A 27746-nucleotide genomic window follows, 5' to 3' on the forward strand; every position below is an offset into this window, starting at 1 on the left:
GTCCCCTCTTTTATAAGGTAATCTTTCAAATATTTAAAAATAGCCATCATGCGTAAAGTCTCTTCTGTCTGTGTTCCTAGCCTTTAATATCTCCGGTTCTTCTTACTCAACTTTATCACCACTTCGGCTGCTTGCCTCTGGATAGGCTACCACTGAGTGTAAAGCTGATCCATACTGGATCATACTGCTAAAAGACCAAGTTTCTACTACAGGACTGATCCACACACACTACCTTTAAATTTCCACCTACCTCTTTGGTATGGCAATGCTATTTGGTCTCCCTTTTTATTCTCCCCCCAACTCAAAAACGAACTATGTTTAGTTGGAATGTGTCGTCTCTGCCCAAAATCTAGGTCTGTGCTCTACACACTGTAAGCAGTTTTAATTAGTTATATAGCCTTAAAACATTCTAAGAGATGAACGCATGTGTATACAATCAACACCCTCCCCTGAGTGGAAAGGTCACCTTCTCCATCAGTAAGTATGTTGCAACTGAAAAACTGGGATGTGATTAATGTAAGATAACCCCCAGAAGTGGCTTAGAGATGTTACTGGTTAACATCTGAAGTAAATACCTTTTAGCAAGCCCACAGCAGCTTCCGGAGACAACATGAAGGAATCAAGGGAACGGGCAATCTCCAGGAGTCCATTAAAGTGCTGAGCCATGTGGTCTCGGCAGACAGAGCAAATGTTATGAATGGCTTTGGCTGCAGCAGAAGCCAGAGGCTTTTCACACAAGCCCTTCATCAAATAGCCCAAAACAGGGTCTAAGGAGAGAAGCCACAAAGTAAAGATTAGGTATGTGAAACTCAACGAAAACTTCTAGTTTCTTAGAACAGAGGTTTATATCCCCCCTCCGTTTTTTTAAAAAGCAAAAGAACCATTAAAAAAACTTTAATGTTTGTTTTTGAGGGAGAAGGACAAGGAGGGGAAGAGGGACAGACACAGTGTGAGCGAGGGAGCAGCAAAGAGAGGGAGACAGAGAATCTGAAGAAGAATCCAGGCTCCTTGAGCTATCAGTGCAGAACCCCATGCGGGGCTTAACCTCACGAATGCGAGATCATGAGCCGAGTCAAAGGAGGATGCCTAACCAACTGAGCCACTCAGATGCCCCACAAAAGAACCATTTTAAAAAATGAAATGTGGGGATGCCTGGGTGGCTCAGTCAGTTAAAGCCTCTGACTCTTGATTCACGCTTGGGTCATGATCTCATGGTTCATGGGTTCAAGCCCTGCATCAGGCTCTGGGCTGACAGTGCAGGTCCTGCTTGGGATTCTCTTGCTCTCTTCCCCACCACTCTGGCCCTCTCCCTCTTGTGTGCTCTCGCTCTCTCAAAATAGATAAATAAACATTAAAACACACACACACAAATGGAGCTTGATTTTGCTGACTTAGTGTCAGGAAGCCCTGGGTCCTCTCTATTCACCTTCTATTTCTTTCTTCATGGCTAAGCCTTCACACAAAACAGTCTGAAAACCACTAGTGGATATCATCATCCAAGTATCAAGAATAAGGTAATGTAAGAAAGAATATAAAGTTCAGAGAGTTACCATTATTTATACTCAGAGATAAGTCATTATGTAAAAACAGCCTACATTAATTAGGACAATGGCAGTTATCTAAAGTGGACACTTTTATACTTGCTTCTTTATAGTTACAAAAGGCCTTAAAAACATGCAAATGGTGCTTTACTGCTTCTGGAAAATTATGTTTTATCTTTTAAACAATGGAAGTATACCAAAGAAACTGATTATGAAAATGAATTTCTACAAAACAAATTTTATTTATTTTTTACCTTACTTTATAAAAATCAGAGTGATTTTCTACGGAAAAATCACATATGATTAAAGAGTACTTCATGAGTACTTTAGAATAACCTCACACCAAACCATAAAAGGAGTAAATAATGTCTTCAAGCGCACTAAAAAGTTATTTCCATTTCCAGTCTAATAACCAATATAATGTACCAACCAGGATGAAACCCTGGCCCTCTCCACAGAAGCCTTTTTGGGGCACCTGGGTGGCTCAGTTGGTTAAGCATCCAACTTTGGCTCAGGTCATGATCTCACAGTTCGGGAGTTCTAGCCCCACATCAGGCTCTGTGTTGACAGCTCAGAGCCTGGAGCCTGCTTCGGATTCTGTGTCTCCCTCTTTCTCTGCCCCTCCCCTGCTCATGCTGTCTCTGTCTTTGTCTCTCTCTCTCTCAAAAATAAACACTAAAAAAAAATTTTTTTTAAAGAAGGCTTTTTAAGCCTAAAAATGAGAAGAAGTAAAATGTAGAACCTAGTATAGGCAAACCATAATATTATAGACTTCTGTGATTCTCAAATGGAGTATTTATTGTTTTGACTATTGCAAAGTACGAACATCTGTCTTATTGTCAAACTGCTTCAGGATTTGTCTTACTGCTGAAGCACACATTTGAATCCAACACTGCAAAGTGGTACTGAATGATAAAGCTTTTTTTTTTTTTTTTTAATTTTAATGTTTATTTTTGAGAGAGAGTGTGTGAACAGGGGAGAGGCAGAGAAAGGAGACAGAACCCAAAGCAGGCTCAAGGCCCCAATGTCAGCACAGCGACCTACGAGGGGCTTAAACCCACGAACTGTGAGATCATGACCTGAGCCAAATGAAGGTGGCTGCTTAACCAACTGAGCCACTCAGGAACCCCTGAATGATAACTCTTAAACAAAAAAAAAAACACAAACCTACTCTGTTTCCTGTGGGAAAATCATTCAGAAAAGAAAGCCAAATAATGGAAGTGAAGAAATCTAGGAAACAGGTATTTTGAAAAGATTTTTAAATGGTATGTTGAAAGTATCTCAGCTATAATGTGAGGATATCTAGGCTCTGTATACAGAAACAAGAAAAAAAGAAATATACATCACTTTTTTTTTAATGTTTGTTTATTTTTGAGAGTGAGCACAAGCAGGGGAGGGGCAGAGAGCAGGTGAGACAGAGGATCCAAAGTGGGCTCTGTGCTGACAGCAGAGATGCGGGGCCTGAACTCACAAGCTGTGAGATATGACCTGAGCGGAAGTCAGCTGCTTAACCAAATGACCCACCCAGGCGCCCCAAACATACATCATTTTTTAAGCAAGAGTTTCAAACAAAAAAAAGATATGTAAAACAAAATCAAGCTGAAAAGTGGTAATAAACATATAATCCACTAATTCCACTACTGAGTATTTACTCAAAGAATACGAAAACACTAATTCAAAAAGATATATGCACCCTCCTATGTTTAATGCAGCATTATTTACAAGAGCCAAATTATAGAGATATCCCAAGTGTCCATCGGTAGATGAATGGATAAAGTAGATGTGTGTGTGTGTGTGTGTGTGTGTGTGTGTGGCGGGGGTGGGGGAGGGGGTATACATATACATACAATGGAATATTACTCAGCCAAAAAAAAAAAAAAAAAAAGAAATAAAATCTTGCCATTTACAGCAACATGGATAGATCCAGGGAGTATAATGCTAAGTGAAATAAGCCAGAGAAGGAGAAATACTGCATGATTTCACTCATGTACAATTTAAGAAACAAAACAAAGGAATAAAGAGACAAACCAAAAAACAGACTCTAAACTATAAAGAACAAACTGATGGTTACCAGAAGTGGGGTGGGTGGAGGAGATGGGTGAAATTGCTGATGGGGATTAAGAGTATACTTATCTTGATAAGCACTAAGTAATGCATAGAATTATTGAATCACTGTATTGTACACCTGAAACTAATGTTAACACTACTACTATGTTAACTATACTGGAATTTTAAAAACCCAAAAAGGTGGTGATTAAGATAAGTATAGGAAATATATCAAACTTAATGATATAATTAATGATATTCACAAGTTTGGTTGGGGGTTCTTAAAATTCTCAGAATATATCACTCTTGAACATCAAGGGGGCTTAATATATACTACTCTGGATAGTCTCTTTGGATTGTTATCTAGAAAATGAGAGGGATAAAAGAAATGATTTCTACTTTTACTTTCAATTCTAGAAGCAAACTGTTTCCCTATATAGAGATCTTATCTTTCAAAGATGATTTTTCCAAGGTCTGATCAGAGTATAAATGTTGTGTCAAACTAAACAATAACTCATATCATTACTCTCAATGTCTAGAAACATTCTGCCTACCCATAAAAACAGAAAAAGAACTAGAGCAAAAGAGGAAGAACAAAATCAGAAAAATCAGACACAGCAGCTACAGAGGGGTGAGGTCACACATACCAAGAAACTGAGGATTTCGATCAACCACTTCGCTCATCTCTCCAACCAATTCAATGCTGGTGTATCGCACAGCTGTATGTACAGTCTCTGGAAGACGGACAACTCCTTCTAGGACCTCAACAAGTGTTGGATTGTTCTCCCTGAGTACAAAAGGCAAGTATTCACAGTTACTGATTTCAGAGGTTAGGTTCTGGCCTGTTAACAGGCTGCAATGAGACGAATCATTGCTAAAGGGCTTTTTTCTAAAACAACCATTTGGATAAAAGTGCTTAACAGCTGGTATGAAAGTTTATTTGAGTCCTCGAAAAAAGCGAAAAGACAGAAATGGAAGAGATCATTGTTTAAAGAGAAGCATTCTGCTCCTTAATCTTCTAAATGACAGTAAAGTGTCTAAAGACACATCCTGCTATCAAATAAGGCTCTTTAAATTGGAGAAGCAGGCATTTACTGTGGATGAATGTCTTCTTTTAAAGAATCCATTTTATTTATTCCTCTATCTGCAGTTCCTAGAACAGTGCCTGGCACATAGTGGGCACTCAATAAATATTGCTGAATGGCTAAATTAATGAATGAATAATTCTCACAGACCACTTGCTATTGGTTATTCTCCAAAAGATTTCTTATAACTGGATACTGAAGACTTTAAGAACAGAGAAGTATGGATGAGCCAGCTCACTATCTAAAGGAACAAGAATACAAGCTGCAGGAAGAGGTAAAGGTGCCCTGACGTGGAACATGAGGGAAATTAACCAAATACTCTCCACAGCTCCATGAATTTATTTTTTCCCTTTCCTTTTCTTTTTTCCACTCCCCAAGAATACTGGCTGAAATTCTTTACAGAGTGGAGGATGCCTTCAAAATGGTAGGATACGATCCAGAAATGAAAGATGTTTAAAATCCAAATAATGTCCTGGATTAGAGCAAAAGCACTCCCTGCTGATAAACTAAGTCTATTGAATCCTTTATATACACTAAAAAACTGTAACCAGGCAGTTCACTTGAAAGGTGGTAAAACAAAAAACAATGTAAAATCTTCTCTCGTTTATGCCTTATTGTTTCCTGGGGGCACTAAGCTAATTTTTGAGACTCTCTACCCATCCTTTTTCACATCAACACATATCAGTTAGAATATTAGTGATTTTAATATCAGACTATCACTGAAGGTTCCCAAAGATACCAAAACGAGTTTAAGAGCAAATAGCGGTATACAATTCAGGACCAGAACTTCTTGACAGAGAAAAACAAACCTACTCTATCTCCTTGAATATTTACTGGGTTAGAAACAATGTAAGATTTCATTGACTAAGCCCTGAAAAGCAGCTAATAAAGAAGCACTATACTTTTCATAAATACATGCCAACCAAGGCTTTGGATAGAGAGCTCAACTGCAGGTATCTGATCACAATACAAGAAAACTTGATAGATATCAGCCTCAATTTATAAACTCAGAGCACAAAGTAAATTCTGCTTTTAGGAATTCATGTTAAAATCATAAATAGAATTTCTATGCTTATCAATTAGGAATCAAATTCTAATTAACTTAAACATTTCCAGTGGCAATAGCAAAATAACTGCCCCTTAGATTTTGCTCCTCTTTTAAGGTGAAACAGTGTCTATGTCTTGCCTCTCTGAAACTCGCAAATGATTCTCTAAGGCAGACAAAAAGGAGAATATAATGAAATATTTGTGAGAATAACTTACTGAAGGTCGCAAAATCAGATGAGAGCCAATTAGTGCCTATTCAACTGCTTTTAATCAAGTACCAACAATTTAACAGCCTAACAAATTTTTGATTGTACCAACTTTCACAAGGGAGCCTCGGTTGGAAAGATAAATCAACATTCTCTTCCTAGCATCAAAAACAAAACAATTTTAACTCTAGGAAATGTGGTTAAAACATGGATATCAGCAATGCATGCTACTCTAGAATAGACTCTGGAAGTCAGAAGACTAGGCAGCATTATAGAAGAAGTTCTAAGAGAATTTCCAAATATATACCATATAAGAAAAAAATGGTAATTTTCCTTCCTTTGATATTTAGAGTTCCCAGCAAAAGACTTATTAGACACTCACGGATCAACACTCTTTGCTATAGCAGCCATGATAAAGAGAACCGCTTCTGTCACCTCCCAGGGTGGGTTGCCTTCTTTCAGAGTAGAATATAACTAGAGAAGAAGAGGTGGATTATGGATCCATTAAAAGGAAAACAGAATAGAATTCCAAAACAAACAAAACAAAAAAATCCTGTTAGTTAAAATAAATCTAGCCCCTTGTTTCTAAATCTAATTATCTCTCAGAGCCAGGGGAGAATATTATTTTCTTTTTTCACATCTTCACTGACTATAAGTAAATGTTATTTTAATATCTAAAATAAACCCAGTTAGATCCCCAAGAGTATATCAAGGTTATCATCTGCGCCCACAGAATGAATATTATGGAAAAGCAAAACATAATACTTAAGTGTCTTTTCCTGATCATAGCTGATAAATACATATATACACTTATAAAACTGAAATACAATGTGAATTTTTTATGTATGTATTGATTTTACATTTCTATCGTTTTAAATACTTGTCTGCATCAAAACTGGCAGTACAGATTAAATTCCAAAAAAAGCAGCTATTTAGAAGTATCTATCACAATCCTATATCCAAGCAAGGGGAAGAAAAAGGAGACCAAGCAGAACACTCAGAGATGTTCTAGTCCAGAAATTTCCCAGGGCATATCCATCTGTGGAATGTGACTGGGTGTTATTCTAAATAGGATTCCTATAGTCAAATAACAAACACTGCTAAGTAAGAAAATTAAAGAATTCTCTTGTTGTAGGATTTCACAAAGCCTTTCATAGACTGCTTCAGTCATTTCCTAAATTTAATTGAAGATAGTTTGGTGTTTTGTTTGTGGGGTGTTTTTGTTTTTACCAAAAAACATCATTTACGACTGGTGCTCCACAGAAAATATCTTGGATAACACTGTTAACTTATGTAAATTTGTAAACTGAGGTCTGAAGAACAAGTAACTTGCTCAAAGCCACATTGCCAATGAGAATAGAGTTGAAATCTGAACACAGGTCATCTGCCTGTGATCTGGTGATCTCATCGAATCTGCTTTCTAAGAATCTCCAACCCTTTGTAATTAGATCAATAAACACACTTTGCTTAATATAAAGAAAATAATTTTAATTTTATTAACACTTTCTAAATCAGATTATGCCCCAAATACACAAAATGGCTGGGTTACCAAAAATAATAAAATAAAATAAGGGTTAGTCAGTATTGCTGACAAAGCATCAAAACTTGTATTTTAGAGCTTAGAGCATGATCCAGTAATATGAAAACCACCTGAAATTATGCTAATGTTAAGTGATGTGGAATGGTGATGACTGCAACCTCATGAGGGAAAATGTTACTGATTGTCAGGAAAAATCACAGGACTATGAATCTTCTACTCTAGTATAGTCACCTCTGGGATGAAACTGCACAGGAATCCAACCGTCAGTGTGGACAAAGGAAAAGCCAAATAACTAAAAGAGTTGCCAGGAGTTGGTACATAATTATTAAAGCAGAAAAACTTGCCTACTTTTCCTGGCTAGGTCCAAGTTCCCTATAAATACTTGGGGCTTTAAGGTTCATCTATGATTTTCCATTCCAACTGGACAAGTGGAACAGCTTTCATTACCAAGAATAAAAACCGTAACTGAAACATCCATAGTCTGCAATTTGCTTGTAAGATACTAAATAAAGCTACTATATGCCAGGCAGTGTGCTAGGCACCTGCATATCTACTGTCCCATTCAGCCATTAAAACCGAAGAAAAAGGTGGAACATTTACAGAAGACACAGAAGTGAACACACCTAAAGTGATCAGTAAAACTGCTAAGCATCTCCAAATGGACTTACCTGAGCAAAACACTCCATAGACCCAATCAAGAAAATCAAGTCTTTCACCAGGTCTGACACCCTCATACGAAACTCTCCAAAATCATCAGTTTCCTCAGGAACTCCCTCCTGAAATTTCAAGTCAGATAACATTTGTTTTAAATTCACTAAGGCTTTCACTGACCTCTAGAAAATCGAGAATAAAGAAAAAGCCATTCAGCAGTTCAGTACCAATGAACAAGAGATAAGTTGCCTAAATCAGAGGGTATTTTACTATACAGGGTGTCCTAAACTTTTAGGTATGTCAAGTCAATACAACCTATCTTTTACCTTTACTATGAGAAACTGTTCTCCATATTTTGCTCCCCATTTCCAAGTCATACCTTGCTCTGTTGTTGGAAAAATTTGGAGTGGTCAGAGTGGGAAGTGATCTACTTTAAGAGCTTTTAAGTTTATCTAGAAGTTTAGTACTGAAGAAGCCTCTGAAACTTCATGGTTCAAAATTTACCAAAATCAGGGTGCCTGGGTGGCTCAGTCAGTTAAGTGTCTCACTTGATTTTGGCTCAGGTCATAATCCCAGGGTCATGGGATCAAGCCCCACAATGGGCTCCAGGCTGAGCATGGACTCTGCTCAAGATTCTTTCTTTCACCCTCTGCCCTTCTCCCCAGCTCGCGTGTACTGTCTCTTTCAAATAATAATAATTAAAAAAAAAAGATTCACAAAAATCATTATCACAACTAGATGCAAAACTGAATTAGACTTTAAGAAGAATTTTATGTAGGTAGACAGATACTATACTGTAGATTGATACAGTATAGTAAAATATTAATGGTAGAATTTAGATAATAGGTATAGATATTCACTGTAAAATTTTCATCTTTGCCAAACATTTGAAATTTTTCATTAAAAAATAGATCATTTTTATTTCATGCTTCCAATTGTGAGATGGTTAAGGGCATGTATAAGAATCTTTATCCATGACTATCTGGAAAAAAAACCTTAGTACTATTGAGAATTGCTGATCGAGTCCAACCTCCTTGCTTTAAGATAATGTAGTTGAAGATAAGATTCCTCAATTAAAAAACTACAGAATGGTGCCTGGGTGGCTCAGTAAGTTGGGCGTCCAACTGTGGCTCAGGTCATGATCTTGCAGTTCGTGAGTTCGAGTCCCTCGTCAGGTTCTGTGCTGACAGCTCAGAGCCTGGAGCCTGGTTTGGATTGTGTCTCCCTCTCTCTCTGCCCCACCCCGCTTGCATTCTGTCTCTTTTTCTCTGTCTCAGAAATAAACACTAAAAAAAAAACCAAAAAAAACAAAAGAACACTAAAGAAGGAAAGATTGAAAACCACCAGACTACATCATCATGAAGATTCTTGGAGATGGAAAATACCAAGACTCAAACAACAATGTTAACACTAAAATAAAGAGAACAAAGACAGTTACAGTTTTCATGTCAGATTTAATTGTAAGCAATGGAAAAAAACCTCTCCAAGTCCTAGGTTAAGGGACAGGAATTAAACCAACTAACCAACCAACCAAAAGGATGAAATAAATGCTGTAAGATTTGAATAAACTAAGCAAGAAGGGGGTTAAAGAGTTTTCCAATGGACTATTTTATAGTATTTCTAGTATATACTCTTCTAGGCAAGTAGATTATTCCTATATTTTAAGTTATAAAATCAGTATAAAGAAAAATGTGTATTTTGTGTGAGGGGGAGGGAAATCATATATAACTCTCCACCTCCTCCAATACTTTACTTTTGTGTTAGTTTTAAACCAACCATTATACTATTTAATTATACTATTACACTATTAAACATTATACACTATACTATTATACTATTAAAAATACAGCATATAAAGTTTTACATTCTGATTTTTTTCATTTAGCAAACCAACTCCTACTACTTCAGAAGTCACTACATTTAACTGTTGCATAATTGTCCATCAAGTGGCTGCATCATAATTTACGTAACTCTTCTTATATTGTTGTACATGAGTTCACCGTTTTTTTATTTTACAGATAATGCTTTGTACATAAAATAGCCATTTTTTTTTTCTTTAAAATTATTTAAGGTAAATTCCCAGGAGAAGGATTCCTGGCTCAGCAGAATTGATTTCTTTCTATATAAGCCTTCTACTCTTCATTATACTGGTATTGATTCCTTCAGTGTAAGCTACAGAGTGATAGAAAACCTGTGGATTCCTTTTTTCAGTTCATTTTCAAATTAGCACTGAAAAGTGTAGGAAATTAAGATTTGAAGAAGTGGAGAAGGAAACTTACATGGTCTGGTTCTAGCTGGCAGTGTCGAGCCAAGGCATGGAGCAGCCTCTGAATGTAAGCTTTGAAGATTCCATGAATAACTTCATCATTAGTTTTGTACAAATGTTCCCCAAGTCGGTACCAAAAGTTAAAGGAAATTTCTACTACCTGTCAAATTAGAGAAAAAGAAAAGATTTATTTGAATCAGAAAAGGAATGGAATATGAAGACAATTTTATTACCAGAGCCTTACAGGAAAGAATATATACTTTAAAATATTATGAGTAAAGTTAAGAAGGCACCTGTTTTCTCTAGCAGATTTATTATTATCCTCCCAAACTATCTTCCCATGTTAGGACCCAAACTCTATTTAGGATGACTGGCTATGCAGTCCCTATATTTAGCTGATAACTTCCCAACAGTAGATTCTGAATTTAGAGAAACAGATACAGAAATGGAAGTCTCTTTTAAAGTCTTTTTTCTCAAATCTATAACCCTTTCATTTATTTATTTTTTTAAATAGGATTCACGCCTAGAGCAGAGCCCAATGTGGGGCTTGAACTCATGACCCTGAGATCAAGACCTGAGCTAAGATCAAGATTCGGACACTTAACTGACTGAGCCACCTAGGCACCCCTAAAATCCTTTCGTTTTGAGATTAACACACCTTTTGCCAGACAAACCATCTGCAAATCCCTGAAAATACCAACCTTATGTCATTTTTACTCCCCTACTTTTTTGAGTGGGACAGAAAGGGAAGAGTCTGGGACCTTATCCACAGTTCATCTTACTCATGAACTATTTAAAGGAGTGATAACTATTACATAGTGCTGTACTTCCTCCCCAAAATGTTTTGCGTTTCATCCAAATCTAGATATCCTCATGAGATCAAGCCAAACAAATAAACATTATTTTTTATGCAATAAGAGAAAAAGGGATGAGAATCACAGCACTCCTGTGCTTCTCCCTAAGAGGGGCCTTACCACCCTTTTCCCATCAAGGATCCAAAACAGATCTATTTAAAACAATATCCAATTTGGGAGTTCCTTCTCACTTCTTATACTATTAAGAGGAGGCAAAATTTCTTGAATAGACAAGATTTTTAAAAATCTAGCCAACTCTTTTAAGAGGCAGGGTATTGTAGAGATTTTGGAATGTAGACTTTTAAATCTTTTCAATCCCTCCCCCCACCTTTTTAAAGTTTATTTATTTTGAGAGAGAGAGAGCGCGCGCATGTGCACAAGTGGGAGGGGGCAGAGAGAGGGAGGGAGTGAGAGGATTCCAAGTAGGCTCCATGCTGTCAGCGCAGAGGGGGCTTGATCTTATGAACTGTGAGATCATGACCTGAGATAAAACCAAGAGTTAACACTTAACCAGCTGAGCCACCCAGGCACTCCTCAATCTCTTTCTCATTCCCACCCACAATTTGGAGAAAAACTTTGGATGTTAAAACTTATAGATGCAGAGTGAAGATTTTATATGAGCTGTAAAGCTCTAAAAAGAATAACTGGATGTAGAGAAGGGACTCAGTAAAAAAGTATTACACTTTCTTTCTAATGGGTTCCCTAAGGTGCCCAGGGCAGTCAGCCCAGCTAACCAGGTAAGAAAACAGAAAAGAATTCAAAGCAGAAACCCAAATATAATTTAAAAAGAAAAAACTCCAATACAGAGGAAATTCCTATATCACGTTTATCAAAAATGAGACTACAGTTTCGCACAAATAAAAAGCGGGACGAGTGGCAATGGAATATAGGTAATATGCAACATACAGCTTGGGAGAATAGTGGCTTTAGCATAATATAGACACTACCTCATACTGAGGATGTCCTGCACAAATGAGCAGCAGTTCCAGAGTTCGTAGGTCCCCGAGACCTTGTCCTGGAGTACAAACTATTTTTTCAAGAAAAGTTTCACACAGTTCAGTGAAAATACGGCAGTAATTCAGAACTCTGTAGATGAAAGAGTAATGAGAACACCACATCAGAAATCTGTATATTATATGTACAGACTCAGTTAATTAAATCAACAAAAGGATCCTTACCCTAAGGGACATGTGGTGATTATTTGCTATGTTGTATCAAAATCTCCGTTAACAGCTACCTTTTTTTAATATTTTATACAGATAAGCAAATGACTCTTAAGTCAGTTCAAATTCTCAATTACTAAAACATCTGAACCAAATTCTTATCAAATCATACTTGATACTCCAAAGTTCACCCCTAATTCTTGGAGCCTTATCCTTTGTGAGGATCCCTTCCATGATTACAATCTCTCTTTTTGCATCCAATTTACCACTCTAGGTTCAGTTGAGAATAGTAGACCATCTTTAGGATGTGGTGTCTTTATTTACAAATAGAGTCATAAAGAATCACGAAGGATGGAACCCAGGGCTACTGCCTGAAATAATTACTCACTTGTCTAAATCTTCACGTGCCACAGCCATATGATATGCAGTCTCCAATGTCAGGACTCCTTGAAAAAGTTGCATGGCTAACGGCAAGTTAGTCTCCACATTCTCAATGGCATAGAGAGCTGAGCACACACAATCTGAAGCAGCTTCATGTAGGTTGGATGAGGTCTTATCTTGTTGCTGGGAGATAGCAGGAATGGGGAAGTATGAAGTATGATCACTGGGCCGTAATCCAAGTACTAGCAAAACAATTACAGCCTGTTTCTGAACATGTACTTTAAATGTATAGCCTAACAGTCATGGCCTTCAATCAGACAATATTCATCAATCTTCCCTGTCCTATTTCTATTTCCCTATATGCCAAGCAAATCAGCCTTTTTGTACCTTAATCACAGTCACATGACTTCTAAAATTCCATGTGTTTTCTCCCCCCATACCAGTTCCTTCAAACAGAATGCCATGTGTTCCCCGCCCCCTGTTTTAGTCTGTGGAAATCTTTTCCATCTTTTTTTTCCTTCTGATATTCAAGTACTACCTAAAATAAAAGCGTCCAACAAGTCTCAAACACCCATACCTAACACATTATCATGCTATTTCAGAATATCAAGGTTCAACGGAGGTTCTTGTAACTTCCGGGGATGAGAGGAGAAGGTAACTTTGAAAGGAGCAAAGATCAGTTATTCAGCTTCTCATTAGCAATGATGCCTGTGAGTATACAAGAGAGAAAGGCCTGGGAAATCTTGAAGGAAAAAATATTGAACCTAGAACTCTATATCTAGTTAAACCACCAACCAAGAACGAAAGCAAAATAAAAATGTTTCCCAGGAATGCAAAAATCCAAAGTTTATTTCCCACATATCCTTCTGAGGAAGGTATTTAAGGAGGTTCAAGAAACAATCCAATCCAGAAGCATAGTAGAGAGAAGTTCCAAGATGACAGCTGGAGAGCAGATCTAAAGAGCAACTGATACAAATTAGAGCAGATCAGAAGAAGGTTCAAAGAGCGAGACCTCTAGGGTTTCTATTCAGGAGAATACAGTTGAGAGGATGGATAAATTTAGTAAAGGCATATTAGTCTTCTGTGAATAATAAAATACAAGGACATTTAGAATCTCCAGAGCTGTACTAGCAAGGTCAGGAGAACACACAGATATATGTAAATCATTCATTAGATTATTCTTAGGTTAAGCGGTAGATTCATAAATATTTCTGATTGTTACTACCTTGTAAAAATTAAATGTTCAAATTTATTCTTTTGTAATGTTATATGAAGTATCATATTTGTAAAAGCTTTTTAAAAAAGAACTATGGGAGAAAAGGCTGTATTTATAATAAAGTTGTGGTCAAACTATAAAGCAAATTGAAATATGCCATGATTTTGAACCACAATGAATCTAAGAAGAATGAGAATATATTTGACCCTGACCCTAAAATCGCTCTTCTTTTAAGTGGCAGAGAAGTCCTGACACTGGATCAGTAGAGAAGATGGTATCATGCTGGTACACTACTGAGCTCATTCCTTACCCCAGTCTTACTTCCCAGAAGTAACACTGTCTTGAGTTTGAAGTGTATCCTAGACTGTGCTCCTTTCATATGTAATCAATCATAATCATGAATTTTTCAGCCAACAGTGGGATTTTAATTTTATACTGACTACTCTTCACACAACTTGGTGACACGAGAACACAAATTACCATTACTAAGGTAGGGCATCAATAGACATGATAGCAAAATAATTATTAGCATCCTAACTTTCCTGAGTCTTAGCTCCTGATGCAAAAATGCAGCATAAATACACTGATGACAATGAAACACAAAAATGTCTCCTTGAATATGCCTTCCTTTTTCTTTTCTTTTCACAGCAGTATCAATCGAGTATCATGCTACCATCTTCTAAATAGTAGTGCACCAGCACACAACCAGTATCCACAGAGCTTCCATACTAATGACTTCATGGAAGGTAACTATCCAGGAAAACGGGACAAAGTCACTCCCATCTCCAAAGACCTGTTCAATATGTCCTTGAGATATTGCTGTTCCTTGTGTTAAAAAGTAGTCTTATTCCACATGCTTGCTTAGTCCTATCTACCAAGACAAAGGAATGTATTAGGAGGCATTATCACTTTCACAGTTTATGGAAGACATGCATAAATATATAAAAAGATACTACTGTTTATTCCATTAATCTCAAAAGCCCTAAATCTACCCTATGCTTAAGTGAACCCTGATGCTTAAGTGAACTATCTCAATTGCGAAGATAATATTCTCACCTATAACTGTCTGAGACCCAATGACCATTATTATATTTTTAAAACAGGTAAAAAGAGACCAATGGTTTTTTGTTACTTAGAGTTTAATATGTAAATCACGGATCTATGTATAAGACCGCTTTCCTATTAAATCTAACTACTTTCTATTCTGAGTATTAATACTAATACCTTAATTTGGTACTTGGTAACAAGGAAGGGACACTGCTGCTTTCTTACTATACACCTTCCAATCACCGTGCAGAAATCTGAAAACACGATGTCCCAGAAGGTTAGTTATTACCGAAAGCGACTATGTGGTAGAAATACTTTCATAAACAAAGCCATTCCTTACCAAAACCTCAAAAAGGAGTGCTAGTAACTTATTGTTAGCCATGAAGTTACTGTCCAAAACTCCTAAGTTAAACCAACTTCCCAAACAGCGGAAGACCTTCATAAGCATCTTCTCATCTGTTCCTGCTTTTTCTACACAGGTCATCTGAAAAAAAGGAAAAAAAAAAGTTAAATAATGCCCAACTTTATATTTAAACCACTAGGTCCAATCACCTTATAGGTGTAATAATGAGAAGGATAATAATAACAGCTAACAGGCAAAAGTGCTTTGTAAGTGTCGGATGCTGCTCTCAACACTCTTCATTAATCCCCACTAAAGCTACAGGCAGGCACTATTATCTCCACTTTGTCAACTGGGAAGCTGAGATAGATTACAGACTTCCCTCAGAATAGTTGTATTCCAGAAATAACTGTTTCTTAGATCCCACTTCTTCATTAATGTAATCTCATCAAAAAATTGTCTATAAGGGCAACTAGGTGGCTCAGTCGGTTAAGCGTCCGACTCCTGATTTCAGCTCAGGTCATGATCTCACAGTTCATGGGATCAAGTGCCCTGTCAGGCTATGCACTGACAGCGTGGAGCCTGCTTGGGATTCTCTCTCCCTTTTTCTCTGCCCCTTTCCCCGCTCATGCACGCTCTCTTTTTCTCAAAATAAACATTTTTTTTAAAGTGTCTTTAAAATAGTACTCGTCTATGCAGTTGATTTTACAGAATAAAAATAAGCTAGCCCGACTAATGTACATCCCCACATGAAAAGCTGACGTTTCAGCTTCAGCACTTGAACATTCTAGCAAATACGCCATTCCACATAAAGTGACTCTACTATAAATATGGTGGGTTGATAAAAGAGATAAAATGAAAACTCAGACTAAAACTCACCACTGTTTCTCTCTGCAAACTGTTTTTGTGATGTATATTTTTTCCAAAATCAAGTGTAATGTAACTTTTTCTGGATGAAAATAATGTTTCAAAATAACTTTTACAAGTAATGGATTAGAAATATAATTGCCATGGGGTTTGGGGGGCATGTGTTGGGGTTCAGAATCCCACAGTGGTCTAAATGTTGACCCTTGTACTTCTAGGTAGCCACAGTCCCCTTATGTTTGCAGTATCATCAGGCCAATTATAATTACATACTTCCCAATTAGTATGAATTGTACTGAACTGAATTGAAATCAAAGAAGAAAAACAGAAATGATTCAAGTTAAGTTCACTGCAACCACACATAAACTTGAATTGACGAAGCTCTTGATGTAAAGTCATCACAGAACCATTTGGCCTTTACACTTCCTGAATGACATTTCAATTTACTAAGACAGGATGTTTACAAATGGAATGTATAGAATGACTATACATTCTAACTTCTGACTCAAAAACAGAATTTTGAAAAAACCCTACATCTAAATCTAGTTGCTTTGAAGGGATAAAAAATCTGCTAATTAAATCAAACACACACCATAAAGCTTCAGAACTAAGTTACCCTGGGTTCCTCTTTAAGAACTGTATTATTGGGGCGCCTGGGTGGCTCCGTCGGTTAAGCGTCTGACTTCGGCTCCAGTCATGATCTCACAGTTTGTGAGCTCGAGCCCCGCACTGGGTGCTGTGCTGACAGCTCAGAGCCTGGAGCCTGCTTCGAATTCTGTCTCCCTCTCTCTCTGCTCCTCCCCCGCTCATGCTCTGTCTCTGTCTCTGTCTCTCTCTCTGTCTCTCCTCCAAAAATAAATAAAAACATTTAAAAAAATTTTTTTTGAAGAACTATATTAAGAACTCTGTCTCTGAATAAAAAACAAAACAAAACAGAACTGTCTCTTAAAGCAAAGCCTCAAAACCTGAAAGATAAATGCCAGAAGAGTTCACCAGTAAAAATATAGCAGAGGTAAGAATTGATCTTGGATTAACAAAATGAAGCATAAATGAAGGGAAAAAAATATATTAGAGGACAGGCTCAGTTCAACTGTAAGAAAAAAAGAATAATATTTGAAATTTTTAAAAGTTCAACACAATGTTTAGGAATGGCTCCCCCTGAATAGAAGACAAAAGTATAATACTGACAAAATGAGATGGAATAGAACGAATAAGGGAATGTGGGGGAAACCACGAAAAAGGTTTTAAGAGGTCTTTGGTACCTTGGATTACAGCCAGCCTATTTTTCCTGGCAATTACGGACTAATTTCATTTTCTAGATTCTGTAACATGACAAGCGACATGACACAATTATAGACCTTATTAAGTTTATTAAGTACCACAGGGAAAAATTTTTCAGATGTCATCACAACAAATCAAGCTATTGTCTGTTGTCAATTATGAGGAAGTGTTAGTCAAGCATATGACTGGAGAGTCCAAGCGGCTGCTGCACTTGACCACTGTCCCAGTAATGATGACTGCAAGGACTGTAGTGTCAACTGGATTCTTCTGACTTCACTTAAGTGCTTACAAAAAGAAAATGACAGGGGTGCCGGGGTGGCTCAATCAGTCAAGCATCCAACTCCAGCTCAGGTCATGATCTCTCAGTTCACGGGTTTGAGCCCTGAGTCAGGTTCTCTGCTGTCAGTGTAGAGCCTGCTTCGGATGCTCAGTCCCTCTCTCTCTCTGCCCCTCCCCGGCTAGTTCTCTCTCTCGTTCTCTCTCTCTCTCTCAAAAATAAATAAACTTTAAGAAAGAAAAAAAACGAAACAAAGAAAATGACAAGCTCGGGTCCCTTAACTCAATTTAAGCCACAGTCTGAGAACCAAAGCTTCCACAACCACTGTGAATGAGGCCCTTATTTTGTGTAGCTACAGGGCTAATATTTATACACAAAATTGTGTGGCTTGCTGAATTACAAACAACAGCTGAAATCACAATCTCATAAGATTTCTCATGTGGAAAGTAGGAAATTGTAAAGCATGGGATTCTGAAACTTGGAATGGAGACATCTGGTTGGACCCTAATGAAACAATCTTGAACTCCCAGATTACCACATCTCCCTTACTAGAAGTAGTCTGCCTTCCAGTCTGAGAAGATGCCTTCTTCAGCTGGAAAGCCCTGCAATAACCTTATCTAAGATAGGTGCTTTCAAAGGGATGCCTATTCTCTTCAAGACCTACCACAACCATTTCCTGTGCTACCCCTAATTATGGCCAAATCTTAGCACGTTCCAGGGGACAGGTACCCACAGAGGAAATAACTTACTAAGAGAACTCTGTAACTTTGCCACCATGTATATGAAGAAACCTAGAGAACATATGCGGAAGTGATTCTAAGGGTGTTAGACCAAGAGACACTGGAACATACCACTAAACTGAGGTAAACTCATTGATATGAATGTACTTCCTAGAGAGTCTGGATTTAATGAGTATATGGCACCCCTGAGAAGTACCAATAGGAAGGAAAATCACAGTACAAATATCTAGGATTTGGGAGTAAACCTATACCTTCTCTTTTGAGAAACAAGCTTCTGGCTTGCTACTGATTCTTGGCAGAGATTAAACATATGCCTGAGGTTCCCATCATGAACTGAGTATTGTGTGAGTTACCTAAACATAAGGTTGGGTATGCATAACAGCAACCTGTCATTGAACAGATATGGAATATAAGAGACTGAGTTCAAAAGGTGTAAGAAAGTTGCACAAGCAGGTAGATCAGATTCCTCTGACACCAACTCTTCTTGCACTGATTCATCTCCCTCAATCCATGCCTGTTGCTTCCTGCCTCTAGTGATGCTCCTTAAAACTAGATAACTAAAGAAGAAAACTCAAGCTTGGATTACAGATGATCTGTCCAACATCATGCTGGTATCACCTAAAGGTGGACAGCTGCAGAATTACAGGCCCACATAGGGGCTGTAGTGAAGGACAGTGAGTGGTTGAAGAAAAATTCTTATGGGCAGAACTTCAAGCAATAGAATTCATTGTTCACCACATGTGGAGTAAGAGATGACTGAAAATATGGATCTACAATATGGGGCACCTGGGTGGCTCAGTTGATTAAGTGTCCAACTTCAGCTCAGGTCATGATCTCACAGTTCGTGGGTTTGAGCCCCTCGTCGGGCTCTGTGCTGACAGCTCGGAGCCTGGAGCCTACTTCAGATGCTGTCTCCCTCTTTCTCTGCCCCTCCCTGTTTGCACTCTGTCTCTCTCTCTCTCTCTCTCTCAAAAATAAATAAATATTAAGAAAAAAAAGAAAATATGGATCTACATGTATTTATGGACAATTTTCAGTGCTATGGATGATCAGGGATTTGGAAGAAGCATGGTCAGAAGATTGGTGACAAGAAGTCTGAGGCAGAAGTACATATGAATGGTATACAAATAGGCCCAGACTGTGGAGTGATTTCTGTCCTGTGTGAATACAGAGGAATCTTTCAATGACAGAGGGACAAAATGACAAACTCTATAATATCAGTCTCTTTCCCCAGCCACCCAGTGCTTACTCAATGGCCTCATAAACAAAGTGGCCACAGTAGCAGGGATGGAGGCTACACTAGAATTAACATGGACTTCCACTAAGTTAAAACTACTGATGAGTATCAAACCTGCCAACAGCAGAGACCAACACTGAGGCCCTAAAATGGCACCATCAGCCATAGGAACCAGATTGACTGATTATGTTGCACTTCTATCACAAAGGAAGCAGAGATTTGAAGGACAAGACTCATAGGAAGAAAGGAAGGAAGAGACTCATATTCTGGATATGGATATGCCTTCCCTGCTTGCAATGCTTCTGTCAGCAATGTATCATTTATGGATTCACCGAATGCCATATCCAACCATCATGGAATCCTGTCTAATCAAGGAATTCATATCAGGGTAAAGGATGTATAGTAAACAGCGAATCTGAGCTCTGTTGGTTTTGAGATCTTGGCCCCCAAGGAAGGAATGCTTCCACCAGGAAAACACAAACATGATTCCAGTAAATTGGAATATAAGTCCACCATCTGGACAATTTGGGCTTCTTATGCCACTGAACCAATAGGGAAAAAAAGGGCAGGGGGTTAATCTGTAGGCTGGAGTGACTGATCCCAAAAACCAAGGGAAAACTGAGTTCCTTCTATACAATGGAAGCAAGAAGTTCTTGGTCTGGAACCCAGAGAATTTTCTAGACAGCTTCTTAGTAATTCATGCTCAATAGTAAAGATTAATGTAAAACTACAGAAGCAACAACAAAAAACAGCGGGATTGCTGATGGCTCAGATTCTTTGGGAATGAAGGTGTGGGTCACAATACTGATATTGAATTAGAAAATAACAACCATGGCTTTTTGCCTCTAGGGAGCAACTTAGTATTTTAAGCTTCCTCACCAAGAGAGATACCACTGTACTAGAGTAGAAAGCCAAATCTTCTATAATTTCTGTGCGCCGGTTAGCTCCAATTCGTAAGGAACGGCTATGTACTTCTTCAGGTAACACTGTAAGGATCTCCAGCAAAAAAGGCAGAGAAGTTACATCATTGCTATATCTGGAAAAGAAAAGGGGAGAGACAGAAGTTATTTACAGTCAGAAAATAATCACATAAGATAACAACAGGCCTCAGAATAACCTACAAAAGCAGCATTTTTACTACTGCTAAAGTGGAAAAGATATATATGTAATTTTTTGGAGAGGTATCTGGAGATCAAAATTTCAACTTGTATAATCTTTGACCTAGCAATTCCACTTCCAGAAATTTCTCTCTCAGAAAAATCTCGCATACACATGCAAAGTATACAAAAATATGCACTGTGGTATTTTTATAATAACAAAAAACTGGGAAAATATAAAGGTCCTCCATAATTAGGATAAAAAAGGTTACAGACAGTCATACAATGGAACATAGACAGCCATTATACTGAATGAAATATCTACGTCCTAACATGAAAAGATGTCCACAATGTATAAAGTAAAAAAAGTATATGGAATATATTACATATGAACAAATGAATACATAGTACATTAAAATGCATATGCACTTATTTTAAAATGCTTAAGAGAAAAGTCTGGAAGGCTATACAGCCAATCATTAATAGTGATTACTCATGAAATATAGGAATAGGGAGACAGAAAGGCTTTTACCCTGAAACCTTCCATACTGTTAGAATTTTTTCAAGAAGCATGTGTTAATTTTCTCAGTAAACATTTTCTTAAAACAAAAAAAATAAATTATCCATATAAAGGCCTTAATGATGCACTGTAGTGGGAGGTAAAAAGGACATCCACTTTGTTCAAAAATAATTTTCTTAACCAAAATGCAAGCAAATACCAAGATTATCTTGCCAAGACCATGAGGAAATGCTTTTATTCAAAGTAGTAGGCTCTGTGTATCTAAAAATGATACTGTCCTTTTGAACAGATAAGAAACAAACCCCAATTAATAAGAACTTTTATGCATAATGACTTTAAAAAAAAAATTTAATGTTCATTTCTGAGAGAGAGAGAGAGAGAGAGAGAGAGAGAGACAGAGAGATAGATGAAAGCACGCATGGGGGAGGGGCAGAGAGAGGGAGACAGGATCCCAAGTGGGCTCCACACTGACAGCAGAGAGCCCAATGGGGTGCTCGAACTCACAAACTGTGAGATCATGACCAAAGCCAAAGTTAACTAACTGAGCCACCCAGGGCCTCATATGACTTTCAATTTAATAATCTTAAAACATTCTGACAATGTTTCTATAGAACTGCTGACATGTCAGTTAGTGGGAGTGACCCACAAGACCGCGAAAGACTTTGCTGCAGTTAACTCAAGGAACATGTGTGTGTGTGATTTTAAGGGCCTTTTATGTCCCACGCAACATACTTCTGTAATACTTAAATTTTAAATGATTTTCTTTTAATCCAACAAAAGTTAATAATAAATAATTCTACGTTAAGGGTTTGGGAAAATACTCCAAATGTCTAGCTAATGCTAATAAATTTCTCTTTGTAGCTTAATAGCTATTCCAAATGCTAGTATACAGTCAGTACAACTTACTTTTCCACCAATGTTTGCACACATCCCTTCCAGGAAGGCATCTGTAGTGCAAGATCTGCTATTGCTAAAGCCAGCTGAATAAGAGAGAATAAATAAATGAATCGATGAACAGATATAGGGTTACCATCAACACTAGTTGGCAAGCAAAGAAACTAAACTTTTTCCAAACAATATGACAACGAAGACTGACACCCCCCTACCTCTCCTCACCTCCACAACTACATATCCATGTAAACTCTTCTGGGCTGGCTACCAATTGCTAGGATTTAAAAAGTTAACCTCTAAAAATGAAAAAACCAAAACAACAAAAAGAAGCCAGAAAGAACACACTATAGATTTTCCTCAGAATACATTAATACTTACTTTTATTTGGCAATACCATAGAACTTCACGGACAGATAAATTATACTTTGCCAAAAGGCCAAAGCTACTGACAGAGTCAGCCCTTTGACTCACTTCTCAAGTAATGGAATGCCATTTCCCTTCTCTTTCCATTTCTCATCTTGAAGCCTTAGGCAAAAGCCTCCTTCCTCTTCAAGGGCACTTCTACGCCAGGCAGAGAACACATGTGAGTATGTATTCACTAAAGCTTCCAGTTTTCCTTTCCAATGTATTTCCCAGTCTAAGGGGGAAAGGCCAGATGGTTCACTATTTCATTCATGAGAATTTTACCAGCCAATTGATCCAGAAAGGATTTTTTTTTTAAAAGCAACTATGTAGACTTCTGACCCAGAACAGTAAACAGTACTTTTATCATCTGCAATTTTAACAGTGGGGTGGGGGGAAGGGCACATTCCTGCCTGTGAAAACTTCTACTCACCTCCCCCACTTCTGGTATTTAAATTGGTTTTAAATCAAATGAACTCTAAGATTAATATAGAAGATTTACATTTTCACTTTCTATCCACTTAAGAATATAGCAAGGAGTCTGTAATAAAGTTGTTAACATTACTTAACATGGCCTAGCAATGTCAATCAAAATTAATTTGATGAATCCAAATGACCTTACAAATTTCCCTAATGAGAAGCACAGGATTTACCTGCGTTACAATGACAGGTGACAAGTCTTTCAAGTTCTGGATATGGGTTAGTAATGAGTCCCGTAAAGAGGCATGAGAGTCTGTGGGGAGCTCATAAAATGAGGTCTGAATCTTCATTTTCATGGTCTGTGCAGCAAAATAGCATGATTCCACATCCTGTCGGATCTGTAACAATTGGTCTGAAATCTCCCATGCATGAACCTGAAAGCAGACCAAACAAAAATGTCTTAAAGATTATTTTACTAAATAATTTTAATGTATCTCAATACACATAAAAACACATATAGACCAAAGTATAACAAAAATCTGACAAGCTAAATCACCCACTAATTCAGCCAATACCTCAAACTATGTATTTATAGGCCCTGTTCAACAAAAGTATTACCTAAATTCTTCTGACTCATTCTGGGAAGGCATGAGAGTTATCAATCAGGTCAATAGATCTAATCTTGCTGATCAGAATCATTAATTGTGTAGGGGGAGAGTATGAAGAAAAAAAGTCCCAAAAGATCCTACTAAAACTGGCACTGTGTAACTTCCAAACCTATCTATACGTTGGATGTTTCTTTTCCACCTGAATAAACTTTTGTTCACTCTGAGAATGGAGTCTAGAAACCATTTTAATATATCTATAAATAGGAGAATAGATTTCATATTGGTCTCAATAAGCCTACCTTTCAGTCTTTAGTTCCTGAATAAGACAGCAAAAAAATTATCTCACCCCAAGTGAATATTTCTCATACTTCTATTATTTTCTGATGTATTTATGTTTGGCATAGTACTACACATAATGCTAAAATCATTTTCACAGGAGAAAATAAATATATCTATTAAAATAATAATGGAACAAAAGCACAGGAATTGGTCTCTAACAGCCAGTCACAGTTATAAAAGAGAGTTCTATTTTGAAAGATAACTTTGAGAACAAAGTCCAGTACTACACAGAAGACAACTAATTAACAACTGATAAAATTCTAATCTAATTCTACTAAACTGCCTCTTCTTGGGAGAAGGCTAAAATGTCTGGCAATAAGGAACTGAAGAAAAAGTTTCGATCTTAGTTCAGGAATAAAGGCAATTGTGAAAAGAGATCACATAGATCTGCCTAGTCAATTTCTTATGATGATAGAGTACTTCACAAGTAATATATAATGATTCTTCAAGATCTTTCCAAAGATAAACAGAAGTTAAGGAAGAGAAACAGGTAGAATAAATGGTCTGCACAAATTCCCAAAGTAAACTGAAAACAGAGAGACCCTGAAATTCATGACAGGTTTATTAACATAAAACTGAGCTTTCGGGGCACCTGGGGTAGCTCAGTCGGTTAAGCGTCCAACTCTTGGTTTCGGCTCATGTCATGATCTCATGGGGTTTGTGAGTTTGAGCCCTGCATCGGGCTCTGCACTAATAGTGCTTACTGAGACTGCTTAGGATTCTCTCTCCCTCCCCGCCCCCCCCCATGTTCTCTCTCTCTCCCTCTCTCTCTCTCTCTCAAAATAAATAAACTTAAAAAAAATTCTTAAAAAAAACCCCAAAACTTTAGCATTCAAATAAGATGGTGGAAAATAAGCATGAAACATTGTATCACAAAAAATCTTCCAGTCACCTAAGTTTTTAGCTATTCAGTATCTAACCAGTAACTCAAGCACACCTGTAGTTTAATGACATCAAAATATATTTTGCTCAAACTGATATTTTATAATCGAGTCTTTTTTTCTTTTTTTATTATTTAAAAAAAAATTTTTTTTAAGTTTATCTATTTTTGACAGAGACAGAGTACAAACATGAGCGGGGAAGGTGCAGAGAGAGAGAGGGAGACACAGAATCTGAAGTAGGCTCCAGGCTCCCTCCAAGCTGTCAACACAGAGCCTGACACGGGGCTCGAACTCAGGAACTGTGAGATCATGACCTAGGCCGAAGTTGGACGCTTAAATGACTGAGCCACCCAGGGGTCCAGTCTTTTTTTTTTTTTAATGGTTATTTTTGAGAAAGAGAGTGCAAGCAGGGGAGGAGCAGAGAGAGAGAGGGAGACACAGAATCCAAAGCAGGCTCCAGGTTCCGCTTAACTGAGCCACCCAGGGGCCCCTAATCTTTTCTTTTTCTTTTTCTTTTTTTTAAAGTAAGCTCTATGGCCAACATGGGGCTTGAAATGATGACCCTGAGATCAAGAGCTGCGTGCTCTACTGACTGAGCCAGCCAGGCACCCCTCAAACTGACATTAAAAAAAATAATTGCAGAAAGATTCTATGAAGCCTTGTAATCTCCATAAATGCCCTCATAAAAACACACCAATTAACGAACAAAATTAAAGCACTATGGACATTTAAAACAAAACCGGATATTATTTAGTTATCTCTAAGAACCCCAAAATATAAGTTGCTGGAGACAAACCAGTAACATCTATAAGACCCGTGTAGTTTCAGCTTCAGTAAAAGCAGAAGCAGAGGAAAACAACAGGGTATCTAATGGATCTAAGAGCAGAGGAAAACCTATAGAGCCAAAAGATATTCAATGGAAAGAAAGAACAGAGAGACAATTTGAGAACTGAAAGTGGAAGAGTTTTGTCTAATCCAAAAGCAGGTGGGTAGAAGAGGCCTACATAAAATCTAAGGAGATGGTGCAGTCTAGCTTCTATAAACTCTTGTGACTGGAAGGACAGGATAGGACTCCAAACTGAGGACAAGTGCTGTGAACTGAGTCAAAATAATGCAGGACAAGTAAAATGAGATAAAGGAAGAAAAGAAGAAGGTAACAAAGCTAAGAAATCTTAGGAATCAAACTACCATATTTGTAAATACTATCAGAAAACAACAGAAAAGGAAGTTCTTTGAAGATGAAAATACTACCCATAACCACACCTCCTAAAGTTCAGAAAGACTAATTTCACACACAAAAAAACAACTGAGGTCAAATGCTATATAGCTATAGGAGGAAAAAGAAAATAATGAACAGAATAACATCTTTACAAGGAAAGTAGGCCAGAAAAACATTAAAATTTTTTTTAACGTTTATTTTTGAGACAGAGACAAACAGAGTATGAGCGGGGTACAGGCAGAGTGAGAGGGAGACACAGAATCCAAAGCAGGCTCCAGGCTCTGAGCTGTCAGCACAGAGCCCAACGTGGGGCTCGAACCCATGAGCTGTGAGATCATGACCTGAGCCGAAGTCAGATGCTCACCCGACTGAGCCACCCAGGCACCCCTAGAAAAACATTTTTCAAACTAGCCTAAAGTCCAAAGGACATAGAAGCCAACATGAAAGGGCTCAATGGCCAAAGATAAAAAACCTAGTGTAAGAAAGTAGATTATTACGATAGTGTTGGGTTATAACTCAAAAATAAGGCAAATACCCATGAGTCCACAATGATGTGAATAATGATCAAATAAATAACTGCAGAGAAGTTATCTGTAAGATGTAAGACATCTTTTTTTTACAGAAGAATGCTTAGTTAATAAATGTAAGAAGGAATGAGAAAAATAGACAATCACTATTTCAATACCACAGTAATAATTGCTACAGCAAGATTCATGGATGGGGGATAAAATCAGTGCACTTTAAAAGAAACAGGGTATATCAAAGCATCTCCCCAAAATATTTATTGGTCTTAATGCATGTCCACAAATTCTTGGACAATTACTATGTAAGAACTCGGACTACTCTGCTGGAGAGACAATGTAAAGACACCTAAAACTACATGTAAACAAGAGGAGCCCAGCTAAGTCCAGCCTTCCAGCCATTTCTACCAGAGTGTCAGGCATGTAAACAAAGCCATCTTAGAACCTCCAGACCAGCCCATCCACCAAACTTCATGGAACAGAATTATCATCTACAGAGCCCTGCTAGAATTTGTGACCTACAAAATTAAGAGATACAATAAAAGGATTTTTGTTTTAAGTCAGTAAGTTTTAGGGTAATTTGCTTCACAGTAGATCACAAGAACAAACCACCAAATATTATGTGCATCTTGATAAAAGAGGATACCAGAATGACAACAGGATCAAATCTGTGTGTCATCAAGTCTCTGGATTCTCTGGCAATTTGCAGGAAATACAGAGGAGACTAGAACTGACTCATAAGTATACAACTGGCAAAATCCACACTTAGGAAATTCAACAAGTCAAATGGCCCAGATTCTTCAACAGTTAAATAATCTATATATAAAGAGAACCTACAGATTAAAAGACACTCAAAACACATATTCTTAAAAACAGCAGCAAGGGGCTCCTGGGTGGCTAAGTTGATTAACCATTTGACTTCGGCTCTGGTCATGATCTCACGGTTCTTGAGTTCAAGCCCAGCACAGAGTTCTGTGCTAACAGCACAGAGCCTGCTTTGGATCCTGTCTCCCTCTCTGTGCTCCTCCCCAGCTCATGCATACACACACACACTCTCTCAAAAATA

General features: G+C 37.6%; 1 protein-coding gene across 2 annotated transcripts in view; it reads right to left on the reverse strand.

The window, feature by feature from the left end:
- TNPO3 (transportin 3) overlaps nucleotides 1-27746 on the reverse strand; it is a 76908-nt gene that overhangs the window by 24957 nt on the left and 24205 nt on the right. For both annotated transcript variants that reach the window (XM_019452697.2, XM_019452698.2), the window contains 11 exons: nucleotides 23346-23546; nucleotides 22306-22379; nucleotides 20662-20818; nucleotides 15384-15527; nucleotides 12788-12963; nucleotides 12184-12322; nucleotides 10396-10542; nucleotides 8134-8241; nucleotides 6308-6399; nucleotides 4235-4374; nucleotides 576-767 (listed from right to left, as the gene is read on the reverse strand). In XM_019452697.2, the coding sequence (XP_019308242.1) occupies nucleotides 576-767; nucleotides 4235-4374; nucleotides 6308-6399; nucleotides 8134-8241; nucleotides 10396-10542; nucleotides 12184-12322; nucleotides 12788-12963; nucleotides 15384-15527; nucleotides 20662-20818; nucleotides 22306-22379; nucleotides 23346-23546 (1570 nt within the window). The remainder of the gene's footprint in view (nucleotides 1-575; nucleotides 768-4234; nucleotides 4375-6307; nucleotides 6400-8133; nucleotides 8242-10395; nucleotides 10543-12183; nucleotides 12323-12787; nucleotides 12964-15383; nucleotides 15528-20661; nucleotides 20819-22305; nucleotides 22380-23345; nucleotides 23547-27746) is intronic.

The sequence above is a fragment of the Panthera pardus genome, unplaced genomic scaffold (genome assembly GCF_024362965.1).
Source record: "Panthera pardus isolate Hobbes unplaced genomic scaffold, ASM2436296v1 HiC_scaffold_8, whole genome shotgun sequence".
In the NCBI taxonomy this organism is placed as follows: Eukaryota; Metazoa; Chordata; class Mammalia; order Carnivora; family Felidae; genus Panthera; species Panthera pardus.